Source organism: Scyliorhinus canicula, chromosome 13 (assembly GCF_902713615.1).
Source record: "Scyliorhinus canicula chromosome 13, sScyCan1.1, whole genome shotgun sequence".
Classification (NCBI taxonomy): Eukaryota; Metazoa; Chordata; class Chondrichthyes; order Carcharhiniformes; family Scyliorhinidae; genus Scyliorhinus; species Scyliorhinus canicula.
This window is the reverse complement of record NC_052158.1, coordinates 90,053,651-90,078,924: the sequence shown is the minus strand read 5'-3', so window position 1 is coordinate 90,078,924 and position 25,274 is coordinate 90,053,651. Positions and strand designations below refer to the sequence as shown.

The following is a 25,274-nucleotide window of genomic DNA, read 5'->3' as shown; positions in this document are numbered from 1 at the left end:
GTTTGTACATTCTCCCCATTTCTGTGTGGGTTTCCTCCGGGTGCTCCTGTTTCCACCCACAGCCCAAAGATGTGCAGGTTAGATGGATTGCCCATGCTAAATTGCCCCGTATTGTCCAAAGGATAGGTGGGTTCACGGGGTTACAGGGATAGGATAGGGGATAGGACCTAGGTAGGGTGCATTGGGAGGGTCGGTGCTGACTCGATGGGCCGAATAGCCTGCCTTCGCGCTGTCGGGATTCTATGATCTGATGCTGGAGGCGACCTGTCAATCATCTTCTCAGCACAACCCTCGCGGTGGCTGCACGCGCCCCACCACTAGCCGCCTCTACTTCAGTGAATACGGTAAACACAAAGTAAGACTGAGCCCGTCAGCTGATTGCTTTCCAAAAGAAAAAGCAGGAAGATGGCGGCAGAAATCCACTCCCGGATGCAAGCGAGCCGTCCGGTGCTGCTGAACAAAATCGAAGGGCACCAGGACACGGTGAACGCGGCCGTCCTCATCCCCAAGGAAGACGGGGTGATCACAGTGGGCGAGGACAGGTACTAAGGAGCTCTGGGTTACTCCTGAGCCGCTGGGAGGGGGATCAATAGGTCATCCCTCACGTACTGGACTGGAATACAGTGTTTCCCTCAATCTAAAATGAAAGCGAATGCTGCAACTCTTGTAACCGAATTGGATGTGGGTTTATGTGTGCGTTTGATTGGCAGGGGAATTTATTTGTTAATTGACTCGGTCCGGCTTCCTTTCAGATTTGTTTACATCTTGGTTCACCTTCTCCTGCAGCCACAACCGATGACTTGAAGGCTTTCAGGACGTCAGGGTGCTGTGAGCAAATGCAGATGGGGCACTTTTTTTGTTGTTGTCGTTGCCAGAAACCGCTTTTATGTGACGGGAGGAAAAAGGTTCATCCTTCCCATGCTGTTATCATGTGACGGTATTAACTTTTTCATGGCCTGAGAGACATGTTTTCCGAGCGTGGGCTAAATGTCCTAAAGTTTGACTAGCCAGGTAGATTTGAGACGGATAGGCGGAAAAAAAATGTCTTGTCTTGTGCCATAATGTTGAACAGAGCGTCGTCACGTTTCGGAAAGCAGCTGTTTCCGGGGGAGGGAAGTACTTTTGAGAAGAAAGCGTTATTGTATCCTTGTTGCTACCGAGATGACATTGCATCAGGAGTTTTTCTTGTTTGACTTTTTTTTAGAAGAAAAATTCTGCCCCCCCCTTTTTTTAAATGATTAAAACTTCATGGCGATGAGGCTTTGCAAAGATCACAATCAAACTTAACTCTTGAAACTTTTTGGGGGAGTTTGACTCTGCCACATGAAACAAGTTCTGTTTTACACTTTTTTTTCAAAATATATAAATCATCTTTTGATGCAGAAGTAACAAATGTGTCCTGAGCCTTTGAAATGTTTTGACAGTTTGTAAATTCTTCAGCATGGTGTGAAATGTTTAAAGGACACTCATGTTAGCACCATTTCAGTACTGTCAGATACAGAATATGTTTACCTCTGACAACAATATGTTACCAAGTGTCAATTTCTAAAGTCAAAACATCGCACAGTTCTACCTCACTAACTCTTGACTCATGGATTGTGTCGAAATTGTCACACTGCATGTCCAACATCCTGTACTGGATGAACAGAACATTCTTCCAATTAACTTTTGTGATGACCAAAGCTATTATCTTCAGTTACTGCCACAACACTGCTCCCATCTCTCCATCCCTCTTCCTAACAACTGTCTGAGACGGAACCAGAATTTTTGCAATCTTGGTGTTATATTTGGCCCTAAAATGGGCTTTAACCACATATCTGGGCCATCACATATTTCCGCTTATGTGACTTTGCCCGGTGCTGCTGTCACATGTGAATGTGACATCTGCTGCTGAAAACCTAATTCATACCTTGGTTACTTCTAGAATTAATTACTCCAATGTGCACCTCACCATGTACTGAGAGGCTGTCTAAAACTGCTGCCTATACCCTAACGCATACCAAGCCCTGTTTGTCCATCACTCCCCTGCTCACTGACCTACACATGTTCATGGTTGAGCAAACCTTTTTAATATTTTTCAATATTCTCGTCCTTGCATTCAAATCAGCTCCCCCCCCCCCCCCCCCCACCAAATCGGCAGCTGCCCAGCTCATCCCCATCTTTGTGACCTCCAGCTCTGCCCTACAACCCTCTTGAGATATCTGTGCATCTCAAATCCTGCTACCTTGTGCATTCCTGGTTTTAATCGATCCACTATTAGTGGTTTGTGGCTTCAGCTGCCTCCGCTCTAAGCTCTGGAATTCCCTCCCTAAACTTACTTTTTAAATAATGTTGCCTTTAGTCTCCCCGAACAGGCCCTGGAATGTGGCGACTAGGGGCTTTTCACAGTAACTTCATTGAAGCCTGCTTGTGACAATAAGTTATTATTATTATTATTAAAATTGTGAAAAGTTTCAGGCCATCAGTCCTTGTGGTGTTCTTGTCTCTTAGTTGAGTTGCAATTATGCTTGCATACCCACTGTGACAAACTATGCCTGCACGAAGTTGCTATGAATTTTCAGTATTGTGCTCATTGTTTTCCTGTATTAAGTTAAATGCATGCTGTTAAAACTAAGTGCAATGAATAATGTAGAAGAAATACATCCCTTGTGTAATTAAGCTTACATAGAAGTGTGTCAGATAGCAAGTATGAAATTTCCATTTGAATGGCTTGACACCCTTGTCCTAGTTAAAATTTCTAATGGTGTTCTGAACTGCAGGGAAAACTGTAAATTGCTTAAAGATTCCCTAAAAGATGATTGGGAAAGTGAGAGCTAATTGGTTCAATTCACTGTGACTAAAACATATTTTTGAGTAGGATTATTAATCCATGTTCCATCTTAATGGGAATGTACATAAGAACATAAGAACTAGGAGCAGGAGTAGGCCATCTGGCCCCTCGAGCCTGCTCCGCCATTCAATGAGATCATGGCTGATCTTTTGTGGACTCCGCTCCACTTTCCGGCCCGAACACCATAACCCTTAATCCCTTTATTCTTCAAAAAACTATCTATCTTTACCTTAAAAACATGTAATGAAGAAGCCTCAACTGTTTCACTGGGCAAGGAATTCCATAGATTCACAACCCTTTGGGTGAAGAAGTTCCTCCTAAATTCAGTCCTAAATCTACTTCCCCTTATTTTGAGGCTATGCCCTGTAGTTCTGCTGTCACCCGCCAGTGGAAACAACCTGCCTGCATCTATCCTATCTATTCCCTTCATAATTTTAAATGTTTCTATAAGATCACCCCCCCCCCCCCCCTCATCCTTCTAAATTCAACGAGTACAGTCCCAGTCTACTCAACCTCTCCTCATAATCCAACCCCTTCAACTCTGGGATTAACCTAGTGAATCTCCTCTGCACACCCTCCAGTGCCAGTATGTCCTTTCTCACGTAAGGAGACCAAAACTGAACACAATACCCCAGGTGTGGCCTCACTAACACCTTTTATATAATTGCAACATAACCTCCCTAGTCTTAAACTCCATCCCTCTAGCAATGAAGGACAAAATTCCATTTGCCTTCTTAATCACCTGTTGCACCTGTAAACCAACTTTCTGTGACTCGTGCACTAGCACACCCAGGTCTCTCTGCACAGCGGCATGCTTTAATATTTTATCGTTTAAATAATAATCCCGTTTGCTGTTATTCCTACCAAATGGATTTGTCAACATTGTATTCCATCTGCCAGACCCTAGCCCATTCACTTAACCTATCCAAATCCCTCTGCAGACTTCCAGTATCCTCTGCACTTTTTGCTTTACCACTCATCTTAGTGTCATCAGAGCCAGCCATGGTGCCATGAACCTTGCTGCTGCCTTCCCCTGGTGAGCCACCTCCCCCAACAGTATCCAAAGCGGTATATCTGTTTTGCAGGGAGATGACCGCAGGGGACACCTGTACTGCCTTCCTACTCTTGCTCTGTCGTTTGGTCACCCATTTGCTATCTCCCTCAGTAACTTTAACCTGCGGTGTGACAAACTCGCTAAACGTGCTATCCATGACCACCTCAGCATCGCGGATGCTCCAAAGTGAGTCCATCTCATGTTTGTGAGAAGTTACTAATGCCCTTGTCTCTTTCTGCAGAACGATACGTGTGTGGTTGAAGCGAGACAGTGGTCAGTATTGGCCAAGCATCTTTCATACTGTATCAGGTGAGTAAAGGATCCAAATTAATAGACTTAGGATGGAGTGTTTGTCGTATTCACTAATTAGTCTCTTTTCTGAATTTCAAGTTGATTCCAAAAAGTTGCTTTTGCAAAATATTTGCAAAATATATAGCAATATGTTTGAAAAATAGGAATAAATGGTTTCTATTGGAACCGTCAGAATTTTCCTTCATGTGGCTCATCAGTGTGTAGAGGAAGTAGCAATAGTGGACAGATTTTTTTTTTAAATCAACCAAGCTTTCCTCATTTTGTGATGCTGTGCAGTCACAAAGTGATCAAAATAATTATAGAAATCTATCCCATTTAAGGAACACATTATGAAAGTTAAAATATGAAGATCTATGCTCTAATGCATACAGTGGCATTACTAATGCAGCAGCATTTGAAAGATACAATGTATTATTTGTTTGTTTGAAGTGATATCCCCTATTTGGTGCAATGGAGATGGAGATAAGCTGACACATCTCATGGTAACAGAATGTCTGATCAGCTCAGGGAGGCATGACCAATATAAACTAAAATACCAGCCCGTTAGCTCACTTTAACTCTAACGCCAGAGGACACCCTATAATTCCCCCAGCTGTCTGCTTCCCAACTTGTTCCGCTTCCGACTTCCTGTTAACTCCACAATTGGGAATCAGTGACTTGTAACTTCCTGGCTGCCCAGCATCGGATTTGGGGGTACTCCAAACGATATGCTGGGTAATCCCTCTTTGAAGTTCCCAGGTGAGGTTTACTTGGCATTTGTCCACAAAGGCTAACTACCCCTGGACAATTGGGCTGGGAACCATCCAACAAAGTGATTTAATTGCTAACTTTGGATGGTTCTGCCAGTTTTACACTTATAGTTATCCAGAAAGAGTTGGAAGAAATAAAAGCACTTCTAACTTCAGGGTAACTAATGTAAACTATTCCAGACGGAGTCCTGCATGGGACCCCCCCTTCTTTAAAAGCTCATCCAAACTGGCGCGCCTACCTTCCAAAACCATGCCCCTAAACCTCTCCCAATTCCTCCCTGTCCAATGACCTAAATAATGAATCCAAACCAAATGGCACAAACCTATGATTCCTGCAAATCGGAGCCAACAGTGACATGGAGCCCAGTTTAAAATGCTGCCTAAGCTGATTCCAAATCCTCTGTCACATATGGGCTCAAAGTGAATCTTACAGGGGAAAATGGGAGTGGGGCAGCAACCAGGCACTCCGACTCGACCCCATACATTAACCCTGCCCCATCAGTGCCCAGATAGAATCCAGATTCCTGAGCCACCCCCACACCTTATCAATATTTGCTGCCAATGGTATCGTAACCGATTAGGTAGTGCAAACTCCCCAGGCTGCCTATCCCTGCAGAAATGTCCAATGAGCCCGAGGGGTCTTGCCAGCTCAAACAAAAGTAGATGCCAATTTATTGACCCTGCAAGAGAAAGCCTTGGAAAGAAAGACTGGGAGACACTGAAACAAAAACAGTAACCTCGGGAAAATATAATTTTTCACCGTCTGTACCCTTCCCACCAATGTCAGACCGGAGACGTCCCACCGGAGGCATCCCATCTTTTCAAATCGGCCTCCCTCCTGCCCTCGTGGAGCAAGGCCCAATCATAGGCCACCCGGATTCTCAGATAATGGAAGCTAGTCCTGGCCGGACGAATCGGCAGTCACCCCAGATCAGCTCCCCTCTGCAGGGGTTCATTGGAAAATATTCACTTTTGCCCAGATTCAGCTTGTACCCCGAGAAGGAGCCAAAACACCTGAGCAGCTTCATTATCTCCTCCAGATTGCATGTAAGGACACTATGCTCCATGCTCAATCCCACACCATCTAGTGGACGACCTCGAAGCAGTGGCCGACCTCGAAGCAGTGGCCAGCGGCTCAATTGCTGAGGCAAATAAAAGTAGGGACAATGGACACCCCTGTCTTGTACCCCTATTCAGGTGAAAACAACCTGAGCTCAGGACGCGCACACTTGCGGTGGCCTGTTATTTGCAATGAGGCATTTGAACTTGCCTGCTTTACGGCAGCGAGTGGCATTGAAAAGGGAGTGTGTCCTCCTTCGCTCCACTCCTTTTACATTCCGCTGCTAGAGCTGGGGCGCACTTTGCTGGCTGAATTTCATCCTAGCCTGAGTCAGGAAGGTCGGATGAGGCAGGCGTTTAAGATTTTTAAAAAAATAAATAAATTTAGAGTATCCAGTTTATTTTGTCCAACAAAGGGGCAATTTAGCGTGGCCAATCCACCTACTTACGCACATCTTTCGGTTGTGGGGGGAAACCCATGGAAACACGGGGAGAATGTGCAAACTCCACACGGACAGTGACCCAGAGCTGGGAACGAACCTGGGACTTTGGTGCTGTGAGGCAGCAGTTCTAACCACTGCGCGCAGTGCTACCAGGCGCTTGAGATTTAAGAGCAGGTAAATCGATACAGAATTGCCATTTGCCACTCTGAGGAGGTTATGGCTCTTCATGTTTATTTGTTACCCCAACTATCTCCCTAGGCCATCACTCACCCCATCATTTGACAATGCCTACATATTTTTCGTGAAATATGCCACCCTGTCCAGTCCACTTAAAGTAATTCTATCTTTACCTCCCTGTAAACACTGCAGCAATTCAAATCGTTCCCACAAAACTGATTCTTGAAAAATTCTCTTCCCTGGTCTTCCACTTTGTTTTCTTTCCCTGCTTCATTACGTTACTGTTTTTCTCTTCTCCCCCCCACCACATTGTTGTCATCCTCCTTTAATAGGAAAAAGGAGTTCACTGAAGGAGTTGATCGAGTATTCTATCAAGTATTTAGTTTTATTCTTTCCTTTTTGTGTTTTTAGTGGGAGATGGTGGTGTAGTTGTATTGTCACTGGATTAGTACTCCAGAATCCAGGGTAATGCTGGGGGGCTTGAATCTCACCATGGAATTTTGGAATTTGAATTCAATGAAAACCCGAAATTTGATGGCCTTGAAAGCATCGTCAATTGTCTTTAAAAACACAACTGGTTCACTCATGTCCTTTTTCGGCAATCCTTGCCTCCTTAACATTCTCCCTGTTCAAGAGCAACTCAGTCCTAAATCTACTTCCCCTTATTTTGAGGCTATGCCCCCTAGTTCTGCTTTCACCCGCCAGTGGAAACAACCTGCCCGCATCTATCCTATCTATTCCCTTCATAATTTTATATGTTTCTATAAGATCTCCCCTCATCCTTCTAAATTCCAACAAGTACAGTCCCAGTCTACTCATCCTCTCCTCGTAATTCAACCCCTTCAGATCTGGGATTAACCTAGTGAATCTCCTCTGCACACCCTCCAGTGCCAGTACGTACGTCCTTTCTCAAGTAAGGAGACCAAAACTGAACACAGTATTCCAGGTGTGGCCTCACTAACACCTTATACAATTGCAGCATAACCTCCCTAGTCTTAAACTCCATCCCTCTAGCAATGAAGGACAAAATTCCATTTGCCTTCTTAATCGCCTGTTGTACCTGTAAACCAACTTTTTGTGACTCATGCACTAGCACACCCAGGTCTTTCTGCACAGCAGCATGCTTTAATATTTTATCATTTAAATAATAATCCCGCTTGCTGTTATTCCTACCAAAATGGATAACCTCACATTTGTCAACATTGTATTCCACCTGTCAGACCCTAGCCCATTCACTTAACCTATCCAAATCCCCCTGTAGACTTCTGGTATCCTCTGCACTTTTTGCTTTACCACTCATCTTAGTGTCGTCTGCAAACTTGGACACATTGCCCTTGGTCCCCAACTCCAAAACATCTATGTAAATTGTGAACAATTGTGGGCCCAACACTGATCCTTGAGGGACACCACTAGCTACTGATTGCCAACCAGAGAAACACCCATTAATCCTCACTCTGATTTCTATTAATTAACCAATCCTCCGTCCATGCTACTACTTTACCCTTAATGTCATGCATCTTTATCTTATGCAGCAACCTTTTGTGTGGCACCTTGTCAAAGGCTTTCTGAAAATCCAGATATACCACATCCGTTGGCTCCCCATTATCTACTGCCACTGGTAATGTCAAATTGTAATGTAAATTGCAATATTTGGCAACATAAAGCTTCCAAAGTGATGTATATACTTTGGGACATACCGGGGACCTGATGGTTGCTACTTCAATGCAGATACATGCACAAGATTATTTCATTGCTCGATATGCCCAGATTTTACGAAGAAATATAGACAACTACATTCCAAAGTCACTGCTTAATGTTATAATCCTTCCTGCACTGGCAATATATTATTACTGCATGAAGTCTTTTGATTTTCAAACTCGGGATTGAAGTGTAATTTCAGATATGGCCGGATGATCTGAATTTGGACTAATATTGGGTTCGGAAACCTGCAGCCTGCGCTGACCAGCTGGCGAATGTCTTCGCAGATATCTTCAACAACTCACTCCTCCGCTCTGAAGTCCCTACCTCCTTCATGAATATCACCATAATTCCAGTGCTATTAAAGAAGCGCAAGGTAGTCTGCCTCAACGAAACCGATTGGTGGCCCTGATGTCTGTTATCATGGAATGCTTTGAGCGGCGAGTCATGAGACGGATCACTGCCAGCCTCCCAGACAGTCTCGATCCATTGCAGTGCATATTACCGCAACCGGTCCAGCGCAGATTCTATCTCCCTGGCTCTACAATCAACATTTGAACACCTTGACAGAAAGGACACCTACGTAAGACTGCTGTTCATTGACTACAGCTCTGCTTTCAACACCATTATTCCGACAAGACTAATAACTAAACTCTGCAATCTCGGGCTTGACCCCTCCCTGTGCAGCTGGATGCTTGACTTCCTCAGCAACAGACCGCAATCTGTCAGAATAGGCGACAGCACCTCCTCTACAATAGTCCTCAACACCGGGGCCCCACAAGGATGTGTGCTCACTCCTCTATTGTAGTCCCTATACACACATGACCGTGTGGCAAGATTTAACTCCAAATCAATCTATAAGTTTGTGAATGATATGACTGTGGTGGGCCGTATCTCAAACAATGACAAAGCAGACTACAGAAGGGAGATAAATCACTTGGTTGCATGGTGTACCGAAAACAACCTCTCTCTAAATGTCGGAAAGACCAAGGAACTGATCATCGACTTCAGGGAGCGGAACATAACACACACTCCCGTGTGCATCAATAGCTCTGAAGTGGAGATGGTCAATAGCTTCAAGTTCCTGGGGACACCATCACCAATAGTCTGTCCTGGTCCACTCACGTTGATGCAACAGTCAAGAAAGCCCAACAACGTCTTTACTTCCTAAGGAAGCTAAAGAAATTCGGCATGTCTGCATCGACTCTCTCAAACATTTGCAGATGTGCGATAAGAGAGCCTCCTATCCAGCTGCATCGCAGCTTGGTATGGCAGCTGCTCAGTCCAAGATCGCAAGAAACTGCAGAGTGTGGTGAACTCAGCCCAACGCATCACACAAGCTTGCCACTCTCACATTGATTCTGTATCCACCTCTCGCTGCCTCAGGAAGGCAGACAGCATTATCAGAGACCCCTCCCATCCAGGCATTGCCTTCTTCTAGACCAGGGGTGGGCAAACTTTTCCGTGCAAGGGCCACATTCAGAAATTCATAATTCACAAAGGGCCGCATAGTATATTAAGTAAAATAATTACTTCACCCGGTTATGATTCTGGGCGCCTCATATAGAACAGTACAGCACAGAACAGGCCCTTCGGCCCTCGACGTTGTGCCTAGCAATGATCACCCTACTCAAGTCAACGTATCCACCCTATACCAGTAAGTAACCCAACAGCCCCCCCCCATTAACCTTAAAAAAAAAATTAAAAAAAAAAAAAAAAAAAATTTTTAAAATATTTTTTTTTAAAATGACTTGGTGGGCCGCAGAAATACCTTTGGCGGGCCGCATGCGGCCCGCGGGCCGTAGTTTGCCCACCCCTGTTCTAGACCCTTCCATCAGGCAGAAGGTATAGAAGTCTGAAGACCCGCACATCCAAGCATAGGAACAGCTTCTTCCCCACAGCTACAAGACTCCTCAACGTCTCCCCCTCGGACTGATCTGTTCCCTGTAAGAACACTATTCACGTGCCCTGTGCTGCTCTTGCTCATGTATTTGCTTTGTTTGATCCCTTATTCCGCACTGTAACCAATCACTGTTTGCCGATGTAACATTTGTTAATGTGCTCTGTTGATTATTCTTTTTGTCAGTACATAGGTGCGTATTGTGTATGCTCCCTCGACCGCAGGAAAATACTTTTCACTGTACTTCGGTACATGTGACAATAAATCAAATCAAATGTGAAGCAAATATCTGTGACAGCCTTGGCTTCATTTTATTTTTCAAAGCCGAAGCCCTCTCACTGTCATTAAAGGTTTCAGCATTGGTCACGTAAACAAACAGAAGATTATTTTAAGCTGCGGATGTTATGATGTGCTATCCTGTGATACCATCACATGAGACAGTCAATTACTTCTAGCTGTTTTGATATATTGCCATTTTTGAAAGGTTTTCATGAGCGCTGTTGCATCTACAATCTTCTCACGTGCCTCTTCTTATCCTGTCTTCTGAAAGCTTGTATTTTTAAAGCTTATCCTGGGAAAATTACAGCATACTGCCAATTATCCAAGTCCAGATGTTTGGCTTTGAGTATAGTGTAGCAATGGGAAAAATTAAAACTGGATTTAATGAAACATCACCGACTCTTGCAAAATGTCAGTTTAAACCAAAATTAAGAATATTTTGAAATGGTTTTGCACCACTTGCACAAACATAGATGTGGAGATATCTTACACTTGCAGGTACCATGACCAAGGAACATAGTTTATATCTAAATAACCACTTAATCTGGGCAATAACAATGCAAATAGCACGAAACATTGTGGAATCACAATATGAAATGAAAATCGCTTATTGTCACGAGTAGGCTTCAATGAAGTTACTGTGAAAAGCCCCTAGTCGCCACATTCCAGCGGCTGTTACGGGAATAATATTGACGGGCTCAATATTGAGCATATTATTTTAATTCTATATCTAACTGTTTGGAAATTGGTGAATCAGAGACTTTGTTCAACACTCATTTGCTTTTTCAGCTTTGGTGTTTGCGTTTTTCAAAAATAAACGTGGGCAAGTTGTAATGGTTGAATGGTGGCTGCATCACCTACCTAAATCCAAGTTTTTTTAAAAGTCAGAAGCAGAAATGGGTACCACTTTTATTCTTACAAATAAGTTTGTACATGCTTTTTAAAGTATTCCTTTAAAGAATATTGTAGATGTATTGTGATGTGAACCACTAATGTTATTTATCCACTTTTACTTTTAAAGCACCCTGCACTGCCATTTCCTACAATCCTGACAGCAAACGAATTTTTATAGGGCAGGATAATGGAGCGATTGTGGTATGTATGCCTGCAGAATGTCCTATCTCTGTTGCAGTCAGAAAGATATCTTGCTGAAACATAATATTTAAAAAATCTGTGGGTTTTATGTTCAGTGTTGGGCACAACGTTCATTGCATTGTCTTACTCAGACTTCAGCAAAGCCGTAAGTACACTAGCTTTCATTTGTTAATTTGTTGCACTGAATTATTAATATCACTTTTTTTGTTTTGTGGCTTGTTTTTTGCTGGCTACACTTTCCCATTCCACAGTGACCTATTCAGTCTTTCACTTGAACCAACTGTTTTCCTCCAAGAATGGTCTTGGGTAATTTTCTTTAGAGGGATAAACTGTTCACTTCTAGTTCCCTAGATTATCTAGCTCAGATCCTGAATTCTTTAGGTGATGATGGATTTAACACTGTGCTGCCTGATTCTGGAATGAGGATTTTGAGACAGCCATACTAATGCACCCAGTTTAACATCTTGACTCTGTTTTAAGGGAGCAACTGTACAAACTGAATTGAGGCTTTCAAATAAAGTAGCTTGTCCATTGAGTTCATGCAGATCAGAATCATCTCCATCTCAAAACACTGTTCAGAGTTCCTCGGGTAATGTTTTGGACCCAAGCATCTTCAACTGCGTCACCAATGAGATTTCTTCTGACATCGGGTCAGAATTGGGGGATGTTCAATAATTGCAATGTTCATCACAATTTCCAACTCCTCATGTTTTGAAGTAGGCTATTCCTGCATGCAGCAACAATTGGGCTTAGGCTGAAAACTGGCAAGTAGCATTTGTACCATGTAAGTGCCACAATGATCATCTCCATCAAAGGAGAATATGACTCTCCCCATGATACTTGGCGCCATTACCATCATTGTCACAATCAACGTCTTGAGTTATACCATTGATCAGAAACATCACTGGAACAGCCATATAAATACTTTGGCTACAACAGGTCAGATGCTGGGAATTCTGCAGAGAGTAACTCCACCACCGACAGGAGTTTGATGGAATCCACTTCTCTTGCTTGAATGAGTGCAGCTCTAACAACACTCAGCAAGACAGAGCAGCCCGCTGGCTCAGCATCCCATCCCTCACTCCCTCCACCACCGATCCACAGTGGCAGCAGGCAGCAGTGTGTATTGTCTGCTTGATGGATTTGCAACAACTCGACAATGCACCTTCCAAATTCATGACCCCTACCACATAAGGAAAATGGAGGCAGATACATAGAAACATGCATGGAAAATAGAGGCATGAGCAGGTCATTCGGCCCTTCAAGCCTGCTCCGCCATTCATTATGATTGTTGCTGATCATCAAATTCGATACCCTGATTTAACCCCAGCTCCCCATATCTATCGATCCCTTTAGTCCCAAGAGCTATCATCTAATCCTTTGAAATTACACCCCAAGTTTGGCCCCAGCTACGTTTTGTGCATGGGCACATCACCAGCTGTGATTTCCTTTCCAAGTTTCACACCATCCAGACTTGCTATATTGCTATTTCTTCATTGTCACTGGGTCACAATGCTGGCACTCTCTGCCTGTCAACAAGTGTGTGGGTATGATTACACCTCCATGAGCTGCAGTGTTCAAGAAGGTGGCTCATGCTGTTCAATGACAATTGGGGATGGGCGATAAATGCTGGCATTGAGATGATGCACATGAACAAAGAATGTAATCAACCGACATTGAGGGAGTCAGTTAGCTCAGTTGGTTAGACGGCTGGTTTGGCTGATGTGGAACAACGCCAACAGTGTGGCTTCATTTCCTATATCAGCAGAAGTTCTCCATGAAGGCCCTATCTTCTCAACCTTGAATCCCACTCCTCCACCCTATCCCAGTAACCCCTTTAACATAACCTACACATCTTTGGTCTGTGGGAGGAAACCAAAGCACCCAGAGGAAACCCAATCAGACACTGGGAAAATGTGCAAACTCCACACAGATAGTCACCCAAGAATCTGAGGCCCTGGTGCTGTGGGGCAGCAATGCAAACCACTGTGCCACCATACTGCCCTCTGGTCCTAGACTCTCCCACAAAAGGAAACATCCTATCATCACTTACCCTGTCAAGCCCCTTAAGAATCCTATGTTTCAATGAGATCACCTCTCATTCTTCTAAATTCCAATGAGTAGTGTCCAAACCTGTTCAACCTTTGTTCATAAGACAATCCATCCATACCAGGGATCAGCTTAGTGAAACTCGGAACTGTCTCCAATGAAATAATATCTTTCCTTAAATAAGGGGACCAAAACTGCTCACAGTATTCCAGATGTGGTCTCACCAGTACTTTGTACTGTTGCAGCAAGACTTCCCCTCTTGCAACTTGCCTTTCCACCTATTTTTGTGTCATCTGCAAATTTGGTTACATAATCACTTATTGTCACAAGTAGGCTTCAACAAAGTTACTGTGAAAAGCCCCTAGTCGCCACATTCCGACGCCTGTTCGGGGAGGCTGGTACGGGAATTGAACCCACACTGCTGTCATTGTTCTGCATTACAAGTCAGCTGTTTAGCCCACTGTGCTAAACCAACCCCACATTTGCTTCCTTTCTTCAAGTCACTGATACATATTGTAAACAGTTGTGGTCCCTGCACTGATCCCTGTGGAACTCAACTGATTACAGGTCACCTACCTAAAAAGAAAAGGACCCCTTATTCTACTTGCTTTTTCCTGCCCATTGGCCAATTCTCTATCCACGCCAAGGTACTACCACAACACCATGGGCTCTTATCTTATGAATTAGCCTTTTGTGAGGTACCTTGTCGAACGCCTTCTGGAAATCCAAATACAACACATCTACTGGTTCCCCTCTATCCACTCTGGCAGAGATTTCTTCGAAAAACTCTAATACATAAGTCAGATATGATTTCCCTTTCATGAAGCAATGCTGACTCTGCTTTTAAAAAAAATATATCTTTATTGAAAACTTATTTCATTTGAACAAAATGACATTAATATAAAACAGATGCTTCAAGTTTCAATATTTTAAAAAAAGCACAGGCAACGAACACTAAAACATCCAATCTTAACTCCCCCAAAATAAAAACGACAAACAAAACCCTTAACAGCTGATGGCAACTAAATCTTTAAAAAAGGAAATTAATGGCTATCATCCGAGGTAGAGTCCCTCTACTGACTGCCTGATGGTGTACTTAAGGGTGGCATGGTAGCACAGTAGTTAGCATTGTTGCTTCACAGCACCATGGACCTGGGTTCAATTCCTGGCTTGGGCCACTGTCTGTGCAAAGTCTGCACGTTCTCCCTGTGTCTGTGTGGATTTGCTCCAGGTGCTCTAATTTCCTTCCACAAACCCCGAAAGACGTGCTTGTTAAGCGAATTGGACATTTTGAATTCTCCCTTGCTGTACCCGAACAGGCGCCGTAGTATGACGACTGGGGGAGTTTCACAGTCACTTCATTGCAGTGTTAATGTAAGCCTACTTGTGACAATAATAAAGATTATTACTATTATTTATTGACCTTCTCAAAATATAGAAGCTCCATAAGGTCACCCAAGCAAGCTGAGGCACTAGGCAGAATAGAAGATCTTCACCCTTGTGTGTCTCTCTTTTATAAGTAAGTTCGGTCACCGGGAGGTGCCTGGGAGTGCGCCGGGGTGTCGAGTCGAGAGATCGGGATGTAATTTTTAAATTGCCTCCAGATTCCACCCCCCGATCTCTTCCGCTTGCTGCAGCTCCTCAGTGCAGGAAATAACGCTGAGTGCAGCCTCGGGGGGGGGGGGGGGGGGAGGAGGAGGAGGAGGAGGAGGAGGAGGAGGAGGAGGAAGCCCCCTGTGGGCTTCCTTTGAAGCCTGAGTGAAATTCTTGACTCACCCACCCCTTCCGCAACATAGTCTTGACCCTTACAGCAGATACTGTCCAGCGGAAACATCACATCAGTACTTTTCAGGTGGTCAAATACCCTTGACCTTTTTCGGTCACCCCCTTGCATTCCAAATGACCAAACAAGTTGGGGGCTTCCCACCCACTTTGAACTGGAGTCAGCCATTTCCACTAAGAGGAGTTTTCCAACTACTGTTTAGAGAGTACAAACGCCAGGCCCACCCAATATGGTCACCAAACCGACCAGCAAGACAAAACAAGTAAAAATCTGTCATCACCGTCGGCAGACTGTCCCTTTTACCAACTCTTTTGTTTTCTCCAATGCCGACCGAATAGGAACCAGGGCCACTTCTATGAACTGTCTCTGTTTCTCGAATTTAGCCGCCAAGGTGCCAGTAAGTATCTTGGCTGTTAATGGAGTGGACAGAGTCGCAGCAGCAGCCTCAGCCATTTTCTTCAACGAAGAGCCCCGAGAAGCCTCTGATTCCATCAATGAATTTCTTTCTTCAGCTGTATTTTCCCTCGTCCTTCTGGGCAATTCCCTTATGTAGGCACCTTATACCATTAATCACGTGGGATTTTAAGCAAAAGTATTCCCAGAAACTGGTCAAAAACGACTAAAAATGCAGAGCCCTGGCGGGAGCCATCTCGTGTGCATCTGCTCAATACATACAGCCATCGAAGCTGACTCTGCTCAATTGTACCTTGTGCTTTGGGTACAGATGATGTAATTAAGGGGAGGAGCCAGGTCTGTCTGAAAAGTTCTTCCCAGGATTTTAATCTGAACAGAGGTGTTTCAGTTTTGGTCCTGCAAGATGTTCTCGCCTAAATATTCTGCATAGCGAAAATCAAGTAGAAAGCTGGTTGTTAACTTTTATTCATGAGTGATATTTGACATATATTGGCTTGCTTAATTGGAATGCAGAGGCAGGTTTGGGAAGTAAGTTAAGGTTTTTTCTTTGACTTGAGAACTGTTCAATGTAAAGCTATTTCTCTGTTGTTAATGTGGTTAATTCTGCATTTAAAGTTTGTTTTCACATAAAAGACATGTATGGGTTAGTGTTGTTACTGCACCACAGGAGTGATAACATTTCCTCACTTTTACAAATTACAAATAGTTGGGTTCTCATCGAGGATCCTAACAATATAATCTGATTTTATCTTTACCAGAGTCACTTGGTGCAGTTATTAGTTCAGTGCAATGACACTGCAAAATGCACATTAAGAAATTGAAGGGGAAACTCGTGAGTTTGATAAGCATATAGGAAATAGGAGCAAGAGTAGACTTTGTGCCCTCTAGGCTACAGTTATTCAACATAAGCACAATTTTTGTCTGACCTCTATTTTCCCATTATCCATTTTCCCCATATAACTTGGTGTTTTGAGAAAATGTGAAAATGTATCCATCTTTGATTTGGATATACCCAACACTGGTGAGGCAGAGCATTTCAAAGATTTATAACCCTCTGATTGCATAAATGTCTCTATATCCCAGTCCCAAAAAGTATTTATCCTTAATATGAAAGGTCAGGGACACATACATTGAGGGAGGACTTTGGCCTCGATTAACCTCCTATGGAATTCTCTGGACAGAAAACCATTCTTTGCCAAAACTTAATGTGATGCAAATCTGTATTAAGCTTTTGGTGAATGTGCTGTGACCTGGATATTCAGGACATCAGCTTGCATCAATAATAACCACGCTCTGCAGAGTGCCTTTCACCATGCTGAAGGCAAATTATTATCAGATAGCTGATGAGGAAAGTTTTGGATGAACAGTTGCTGAATGTCTAGCGGCTGGAAGGCATATTTGCAAGTTAGCTATGTGAGCACATACTTGAAAATCTAGAGCTCAGCACCAATTAACATGACATTTTAAGTGAGTGGCTGCTGCACACCTTTCCGTTGCTAGGACCACCAGCAATCGTTAGGGTATGATGTCCATCCATGTTGTGGTCAAGAAGATATTTGTGTCGAGTGATCATAATGGCAGATTTAAATGTCATCGTTTTTATTTTAAACCCAGCATTTCCAAAATACAGAACATTTTCAACAACAGCGAATACATCCTAGTTAATTTTGACTGAGGGTTTGTTTAAAGAAAAATGCCTTTTAAACAGTCCAGAAAGGGTTTTATGACTGCAAAAATATACACAACAATTGTACTTGGCAGAAGAATGATACATTGTGCATTACATAACATCAAGAGAACCTGTGGGTCATTGGTAGCATTCCAGCCTCAGTATTAGGAGCTGAAAGGTTTGAACTCTGCTCTGGGACATTCACAGCGAGTGGAGACCAGGGCTTTATTTCTGAATTCGAAGTTGGTATCCAGCAGAATCCTCATGTCCAATGGATGTGGGAACCTATAAACTCTCCCTCTGTAATGGACTAACCACCCTACATGCTGGTTAGAGAGATGCCAGCACACTATTCCACTACCGTATGCTATTCTCTAAAGAAAGTGTATGCAGCTACAAAAATAAAAATATTACATTATCAGACTCCTGACCTTCACATTCCCTATGCTTTAGCTTATGGAGATCTGCTATGGTATTTTAATGACAGTGTAAGCATTTCTATATATTCCTTTTTTAGGAGTTCCTCATGGCTGAAGATTTCAATAAGATGACTTATGTAAAGACTTATCCAGGTACGTTAAGTACTGTGGTCAACAAACTTTATTTTTCTGTTCACTATTTGAGACAAATGTCAGCAGAACCAAAAACGTTCGTTCTTTAAAATTCTGCTTTATGAGCCGACTGCTGTCTTGGTAAATCAACGGGAGTATTGTGATTTATAACTGGGTTTAGCTGACGAGAGAGACGGATTATGGTCTTGTATTTGCTGGAGGAAAATCTTGGCACTATTTATTTAACTGAGCTGGCTTTTCAATTGGGAATGTATATCAATAAAAATGGCTCGCATGGAAGATTTTCTCTAGTTTCCTTTCCCCACCATGGATCTTACTGACACAATAATCGCTTATTGTCACAAGTAGGCTTCACTGAAGTTACTGATCATGTGAAAAGCCCCTAGTCGCCACATTCTGGCACCTGTTCAGGATGGCCGGTACGGGAATTGAACCCGCGCTGCTGGCCTTGTTCTGCATTACAAGCCAGCTGTTTAGCCCACTGTGCTAAACCATTAATGCCCCTACATTATGCATGTTCTTCAGTTGGTGGCTTAAATAGGCGACCACCTGCAAGGCATTTTGTAAAGAGCTGCAAAGTGATATTGTTGGTGAGCATGCAATTGATGGGGATTTAATGTTACATATTTTGGATGATAAACGGTCATTTGGTTCTGCACATTTTTTGCTGAACTCCTCCCAATGCATCTAACATTTTCCTCCCCACACCCACCAACATAATGTCATGGGAGCTGATGGGTTTTTTAAAACAAATTTGTAGTCTGTTTACAAATTGTCCATTGAAAATTGTCTGCTCTGACACTTTGAAAATTAGGTAGGTTAGGCTCAAAGATGCCAATTTTGTATTTTGTGCAATATTGCCATCCTGCACTGATCATATTTTGTTTACTAAATTTTTAGAGTACCTAATTAGTTTTTTCAAATTAAGGGCCAATTTGGCATGGCTAATTCACCTAACCTGAACATCTTTGGGTTGTGGGGGTGAAACCCATGCAGACACTGGGAGAATGTGCAAACTCAAAACGGACATGAACCCGGAGTCGGGATTGAACCCGAGTCCTCGGTGCCTTAGGCAACAGTGCTAACCACTCCACCACCATGCTGCCCATCCACTGATCATGTTTTGGAAATCCAGCTTTCTGCAAAGCAGATTAAATGATTTTCTGCCACCTTATTAAAATATTTAGATTGTCAGCCCACCTCCTCGGAGAGAGTTGGCTGCCTGCCCTTTGTCTACATCCTTGAAACCTGGAAGTGGGCAAGTTGGGGGCAGGGTTCAGATTTTTAAATCCTGACCCAAAGCCAGCCCAAATTATACTTTTTTTTGTGGCTAAAATTCAGGCCAGTTTTTCAAGTTGATGACTTTTCATCAGAACTGGAAGTATTGAAGAGGAACGGCTTCTAATCACGTACAGAACCAGAAAGGAGGTGAGAGGGATAGGCAGGGGGTGCGGGGAAAGAGTATGCAACTGGATGAAGGGCAAGGATGGTTAAGTGTCAAAATGGAAGAAAGGCAAAATGTCGGTAGCAATGGAATAAGTAAATAAACAAAAAGATTGTCCTTTCGTGTATTTGAAATATAAAACTATTAGCCTTCCTTTTTAGAGGACCGACGAGCAACCTCATTTTTAAAATTATCTCAATTTTGAAACAAAATGGGGGGCTGGATTCTCTGTTTCAGCGGCTAACTGCCGGCGCCAGCGGAGCATGTGTTGTCTTTTACGACCCACAAAAAACGGCGGCAACCCCTCACCAATTCCGCCGCTAGCACCGGCACCGAGTGAAACTCCCGCCTCCCATGCCGAAAACGGCCGCGCATGCCCACGGCTACTGACTTTCCGCAGTCGCGGCGTACAACATGGCACCGGCAGAGCATGGACCTGACCTGCCATCTGCGATTTTCTCTTCCCCCCCCCCCCCCCCAAGCAACCCCCCCCCCCCCCCCCCCCCCAGCAAGACGTGTGTGGCGGTACTGGACACAGTCCGCAGCTGCCACACCGGATTCCCACATGGCTGAGACCACATGTGTCCTGCGCCATAGGAAACACGGCCCATTGGGGGCGGAGCATCGTGGGAAGCCAAATCAGATTATATTAATTTTCCTTTTGTCTTCACTGTGGTGATTTCTGGTTGATCACCTTGAAAGTTTTTAATGTTTTAAAACAGCAGTTGTGTTGCCATTCCATCCATACAATGATCTCATGGGAAAGAAGTCAATGGTTCCTCCTGTACAAGGTGACTTACCCTTGACTCCCTTCCTCCCTCTGCCCACTTGGGTGTCACCCTGGACAGTATTCTTGCCAATCAGCCTCATCCTCTCAACTTGACCGAAAATGAAAAATTGCTGCAGCTGTTACACAAAGATCATGAACGTACAGATCAATGCTGCCATAGTGCCAGGGACTTGAGTCCCCTACAACAAAATGGCTCCCAGCATTGTCCCACATTGCCCCTCTAGCTATTCGCATTGCTGCCCCATAAAATGGAAAATATCATGAGCAACACTGACTTTCCCATTCACGAAAAGTTGAAAATTCTACCAAGGAAGCTCTAAAATTGTACCAACCATTCTGGGAAACAGCAGCTAACATTTACATGACTGATACCAAGCCACTACCCAGACCAGTGGAATAGTGGGAGCTATGCAACTTAGAAAAACCTCATCCTCTGACCCAACAGCAGTGCTCTCTGGCTTCAACGTTTCTCGGATGTTCAGCTGAATCTGCGTAGGGCTTGGACAATGCAACCCCATCTCCCGAAGTAGAAAATAAGGGATGACCCAAAGTGCAATTGTGACCAAGAGCCCCAGACTGTGGAACGTATCACCCAACCTGTCCACTAAGATCTGTTGAAGGAGTAGAGGTGTCTCATTTCCCCACTCTTTCTCAAGGGGCCATCAAATGGTGAACCAAACTAGATATTTCTAGATACTAGAAATGGAGGGTTATCTTGAGGTAATTTATACTGACCAAGGTGTCAGATACAATAAAATATTTACATGAAGCAGCCACTTGAACAAAGACGTAATACTAGATTTAACAGGGGGGGGGGAAGTATTAAATCTCCTTTGCTTGCTTGAATAACATTGTTTAAGGTAATAATCGGACCAGGGAAAATGTGAAGGTTCTCAAAGACCATCTCGGGTCGACTGAGTCAGAAGGTCAAACCAGATGGGATTAGTTTAGAGTTGGGTTTACTATAGGATGTTGCAAGAGAGCTAGGTTGGAGAGAATCAGTTCTAAGCAAACCTCTCGGTAATGAAACTGACATTGACCTTCATTGGACAGTAATATTGGGAAGGGTAAGAATTCCATCCAATTCCATGTGTTTCTGGCCCAGTAAATCTGGTTAAAAGTAAGCAAGCACATAGACAGCGAGTGTGATATTTGAAATTTAGTAAGTGAGGGAATTTGGTGCAGTGAGGGAGGTGGTGCTGTTTACTAAAGCAGCTACCTTTATAAGAGACTTTATTTATTTTTTTAAAATGTGAGAGCAGCTGGCCAGACTTCACAAAAGAACCGACTACTACGGTGTAGCTCCATGAGGGAGCCGTTGGGTTCTGAGTGAGCCGTGTGGTGTCACAGGAAAGCAGGTAGTTTATTGGTCAGAGTATTTTTCTCATTTACCTTTCAAAACTCTGGTAATTCAAGGTTTTATTAGTAGTAGAATGTTTGCTAATAGTAGTAAATCTTATTAGGTTGGCTGGTGAATATTTCCTATTTATTTTAACTAGGGAGGCTGGTGAATGTTTCCTATTTATCTTAACTAGGGAACTTTAATCGTGGTAAAAAGAACATTGACTGAAATAATAATGTATATAAGTAGATCGGGCTAATTAATATTTGATCTGTAAGATTAATCATTTAATTAATTAAAAACTATAAATATAGCTGGGCAGTTGATATATGGCAGCTGCAGGATGTGGGTCCTCTTGGACACCTGAGTGACCCAAAGCAGCTGATGTGCAGTGACTGGCTGGAGGAGCTACAGCTCTGTGTCATTAATGTGGAGGCCAAGCTGCAGACACTGCAGTGAATCAGGGAGGGAGAAAATGACCTAGATGCTTTGTTCCAGGAGGCAGTTGAGTCCCTTGGGATGAGGTCAACCGATTTGGTCCATAGTGAGAGACAGGAGGGTGCGACTGCGCGTGAGACCGGTAAAGAATGTAAAAGTGGAGGGGCATCAGCCGTTGCAATTGTCCAACCAGTTTGACGTTTTTGTCAGCTTGTGCAGAAGAAAGCGAGTGCTGCAGGGTGGATGAGCGAACTGACTGTGCCAACATGGTAAATAAGCCATTCAAGCAGGCGGGAGGTGATGGTAGTTGGGGACAATATAGTCAGGAAGATGACCACAGTCCTACAATCTGTGAGCACAAGTCGAGAAGGTCTGTGATGTCTGCCTGTTGCCAGAGTTTGGGATATCTGGAAAGGAACTTGTCGTGGGAGGAGGGGGATCCATATTGGTACCACTGACATAGTTGGGGCCAGGAAAGAGGTTCTACTTGGAGTATAAGCAGCTAGGGTATATATTTATAAAAAAATAAATCTTTAATCTCAAAGGTAATAATTGTTTGATTATAACTAAAACCTTGAGCAAATTAGCATACGGTAAGCAAGATCGGAGAGTTAAATGTGTGGCTCCAAGATTGGTGTGGGAGAAAGCAGTTTTGATTTGTGAGGCATTGACACCAGTACTGGGGAAATGGGAGCTGTACCATTGAAATGATCTTCACCTAAACTGTTCTGGAACACGTGTTCAGGTGAGTTGTACAACTAAGGTGGTAGAAAGGGCCTCAAACTAAATAGGGGAGATGAGGGCTCATGTGAGGGAAGATTTTTTTTTTAAAGAGAGAGGAAAGGTAGCAATGATGAAAATGGCTATCAGTGTGTGGCAGGAAGAGACGAGGATATAAAGTTAAGAATTCACTAGCAGATAAGTCTAGAGGTTGTGAAAATCATTAAAAAAACAGAACTAAAGGTTCCATATCTGAATGCATGCAGCATTTGCATCAAAGTAGATGAATTTACAGTACAAATTGTGGTAAACAAACCTTTCCAAATTGCCATTACAAAGATGTGGCTGCAGGGTGACCAAGGCTGGGACCTGAATGTTGAAGGGTATTCAACATTTCGGAAGGATAGGCAAAAAGGAAAATGAGGTGGGGTAGCACTGTTAATAAAGGATAATATCAGTATATTTGTGAGAGTGAATCTTCGATTGGAAGATCAGGAAGTAGAGTCAGTTTGTGTGGAGCTAAGAAACAGCAAGGGGCAGCAAACATTGGTAAGAGTTCTTTATAGGCCACCAAATTGTAGTGGTATAAATCAGGAAATTGAAAGTTCATGTATCCAGTGTAATCATGAGGCACTTCAATCTACAAATCGATTGGGTAAGTCTAATTAGCAGTAATGCTGTGGAGGACAAAGCCCAGGAATATACACGAGATGGTATTTTAAAAGGATATGTTGAAGAACTAACTTGAGAACTGGCTATTTTGATCTAATATTGTGTAATGAGGAAAAGCTAACAAATCAAATTACAAAAGGAGCATTTAGAGATGGGTGACCATAATATAATAGAATTGTACATTTAAGTTTGAAAGTGATTACATTTCAATCCGAAACTAGGTCTTAAAAATCTAAAGAAACAAAACTACGAAGGTAAGTTGGTTGAGGTAGATTTCAACGATATGATGACAGACCATCAATTGTTAACATTTGAAGAATGTTTATAGAATACATAGTTTACAATAAATATATATTCCTTAAGGCACAAAAGTCCAGCAGGAAATGTGATCCACCCATTAATAACGCAAGAAGTTGAGGGTTATATTGGATCAAAGGAAGAGATTTATAAAGTTGCCAAAAATGTAATGAGCCTGAGAATTGGGAGTATTTTAAAATTCAGCAAAGGAGGACCGAAAAATTGATGAAAGAGAAAATAAAAGGTGTAAGTAAATTAGCGAGAAACATAAAAATAGACTGTAAAATCATTTATAGATCTGTAAAAAGGAAAAAAATGAGCAAAGACTAACGAGCAGGGACAGGAGAATTCATAATGGGGAATATGGAAATGGTAGAGAAACTAAAATTCTTTGCACTGGATTCTCCATTCCTGAGGCTAAGTGCCACTGTGTACAGAGAATCCGTGGGAATTTCATGATGGAAAAATCGTTGTGAACCCCTCACCGATTCCAGTACCGATGAGGGCCAGCACTGGTGCCACGTGAAACAGCCACAGATTGTGCGGAAGACGGCTGCAGAATCGCCGGGTCCCAGTCTGCATGTGCACAGGGCCAATGACCTGCACTGGTTGCGCCATGCTGGAACCCTAACCCGCCCACTCCAACCCCACAGCCCACCCACTGTCCAGCCCTAATAGAAGCCCCTGGGCCAGTGGCATGGATCATGGATGAGTGTGGTGCCTCTTGACACCCGCAGCCAGCATGCTGGATTTCCGACCCCTGGATCACCTGTTGTCCGTGCTGTCGGTAACTTGACCCATCGGGGGCGGAGCATCGATGAAGCACCAATGCATTGCAACGGCTTGCGTCCCGATGATGCCAGTTTGGAGGGGGCGGAGCATCACAAACTGGCTCCTGCCCCGATTCCTGTACCGGAATCCATTCTCTGCCCGATTGCCAATCCCCATTTTGGCGTCAGGCTACGGAGAATCCAGCCCAATTGTGTCTGTCTTTGTGGAGGAAGTTTCAAAAAAATCTTTCTCTTTTGAGAACCAAGGAACTGAAAGCAATTAGTATTGGTAAAAAAGTGGTACTAAAGAAATCAATGTGACCGAAAATTGATAATCCCCTGGATCTGATGAGCTACATGAAAGAAGTGGTTGGAGCGATAATGGTGGTATCTTCCAAAATCATAGATTCTGGAATGATTTCTGCAGGTTAGAAGGTAGAAAATGTAACCCCAATATTAAGAATGGATGGAGAGAGAAAATAAGGAATTCTAGACAAATTAGCCTGACATCAGTAGGGGCGGAAATGCTAAAAGTCTGGTATTACTAATGTGATAACTGTACACTTGGGAGATCATGGTGGAATAGCGAAGAGTCAACGTGGATTTATGAATAGGAAATCGTGTTTGAAAAACCTGTTGGTTAATTTGAAGATGTAAGTAGCAGAATAGGTAGGGTAGAACCAGTGGATGTGGTGTATTTGAATTTTCAGCAGGTTTT

General features: G+C 43.3%; 1 protein-coding gene across 1 annotated transcript in view; it reads left to right on the top strand.

Moving 5' to 3' along the window:
• The first annotated feature begins 323 nt into the window (after positions 1 to 323).
• Positions 324 to 25,274, top strand: part of wdfy1 (WD repeat and FYVE domain containing 1) — a 73,277-nt gene continuing 48,326 nt past the window's right edge. Inside the window, exons 1-4 of the mRNA XM_038815025.1 lie at positions 324 to 542; positions 4,126 to 4,193; positions 11,523 to 11,596; positions 18,029 to 18,083. Coding sequence (XP_038670953.1) covers positions 406 to 542; positions 4,126 to 4,193; positions 11,523 to 11,596; positions 18,029 to 18,083 — 334 coding nt within the window. The 5' untranslated portion in view covers positions 324 to 405. The remainder of the gene's footprint in view (positions 543 to 4,125; positions 4,194 to 11,522; positions 11,597 to 18,028; positions 18,084 to 25,274) is intronic.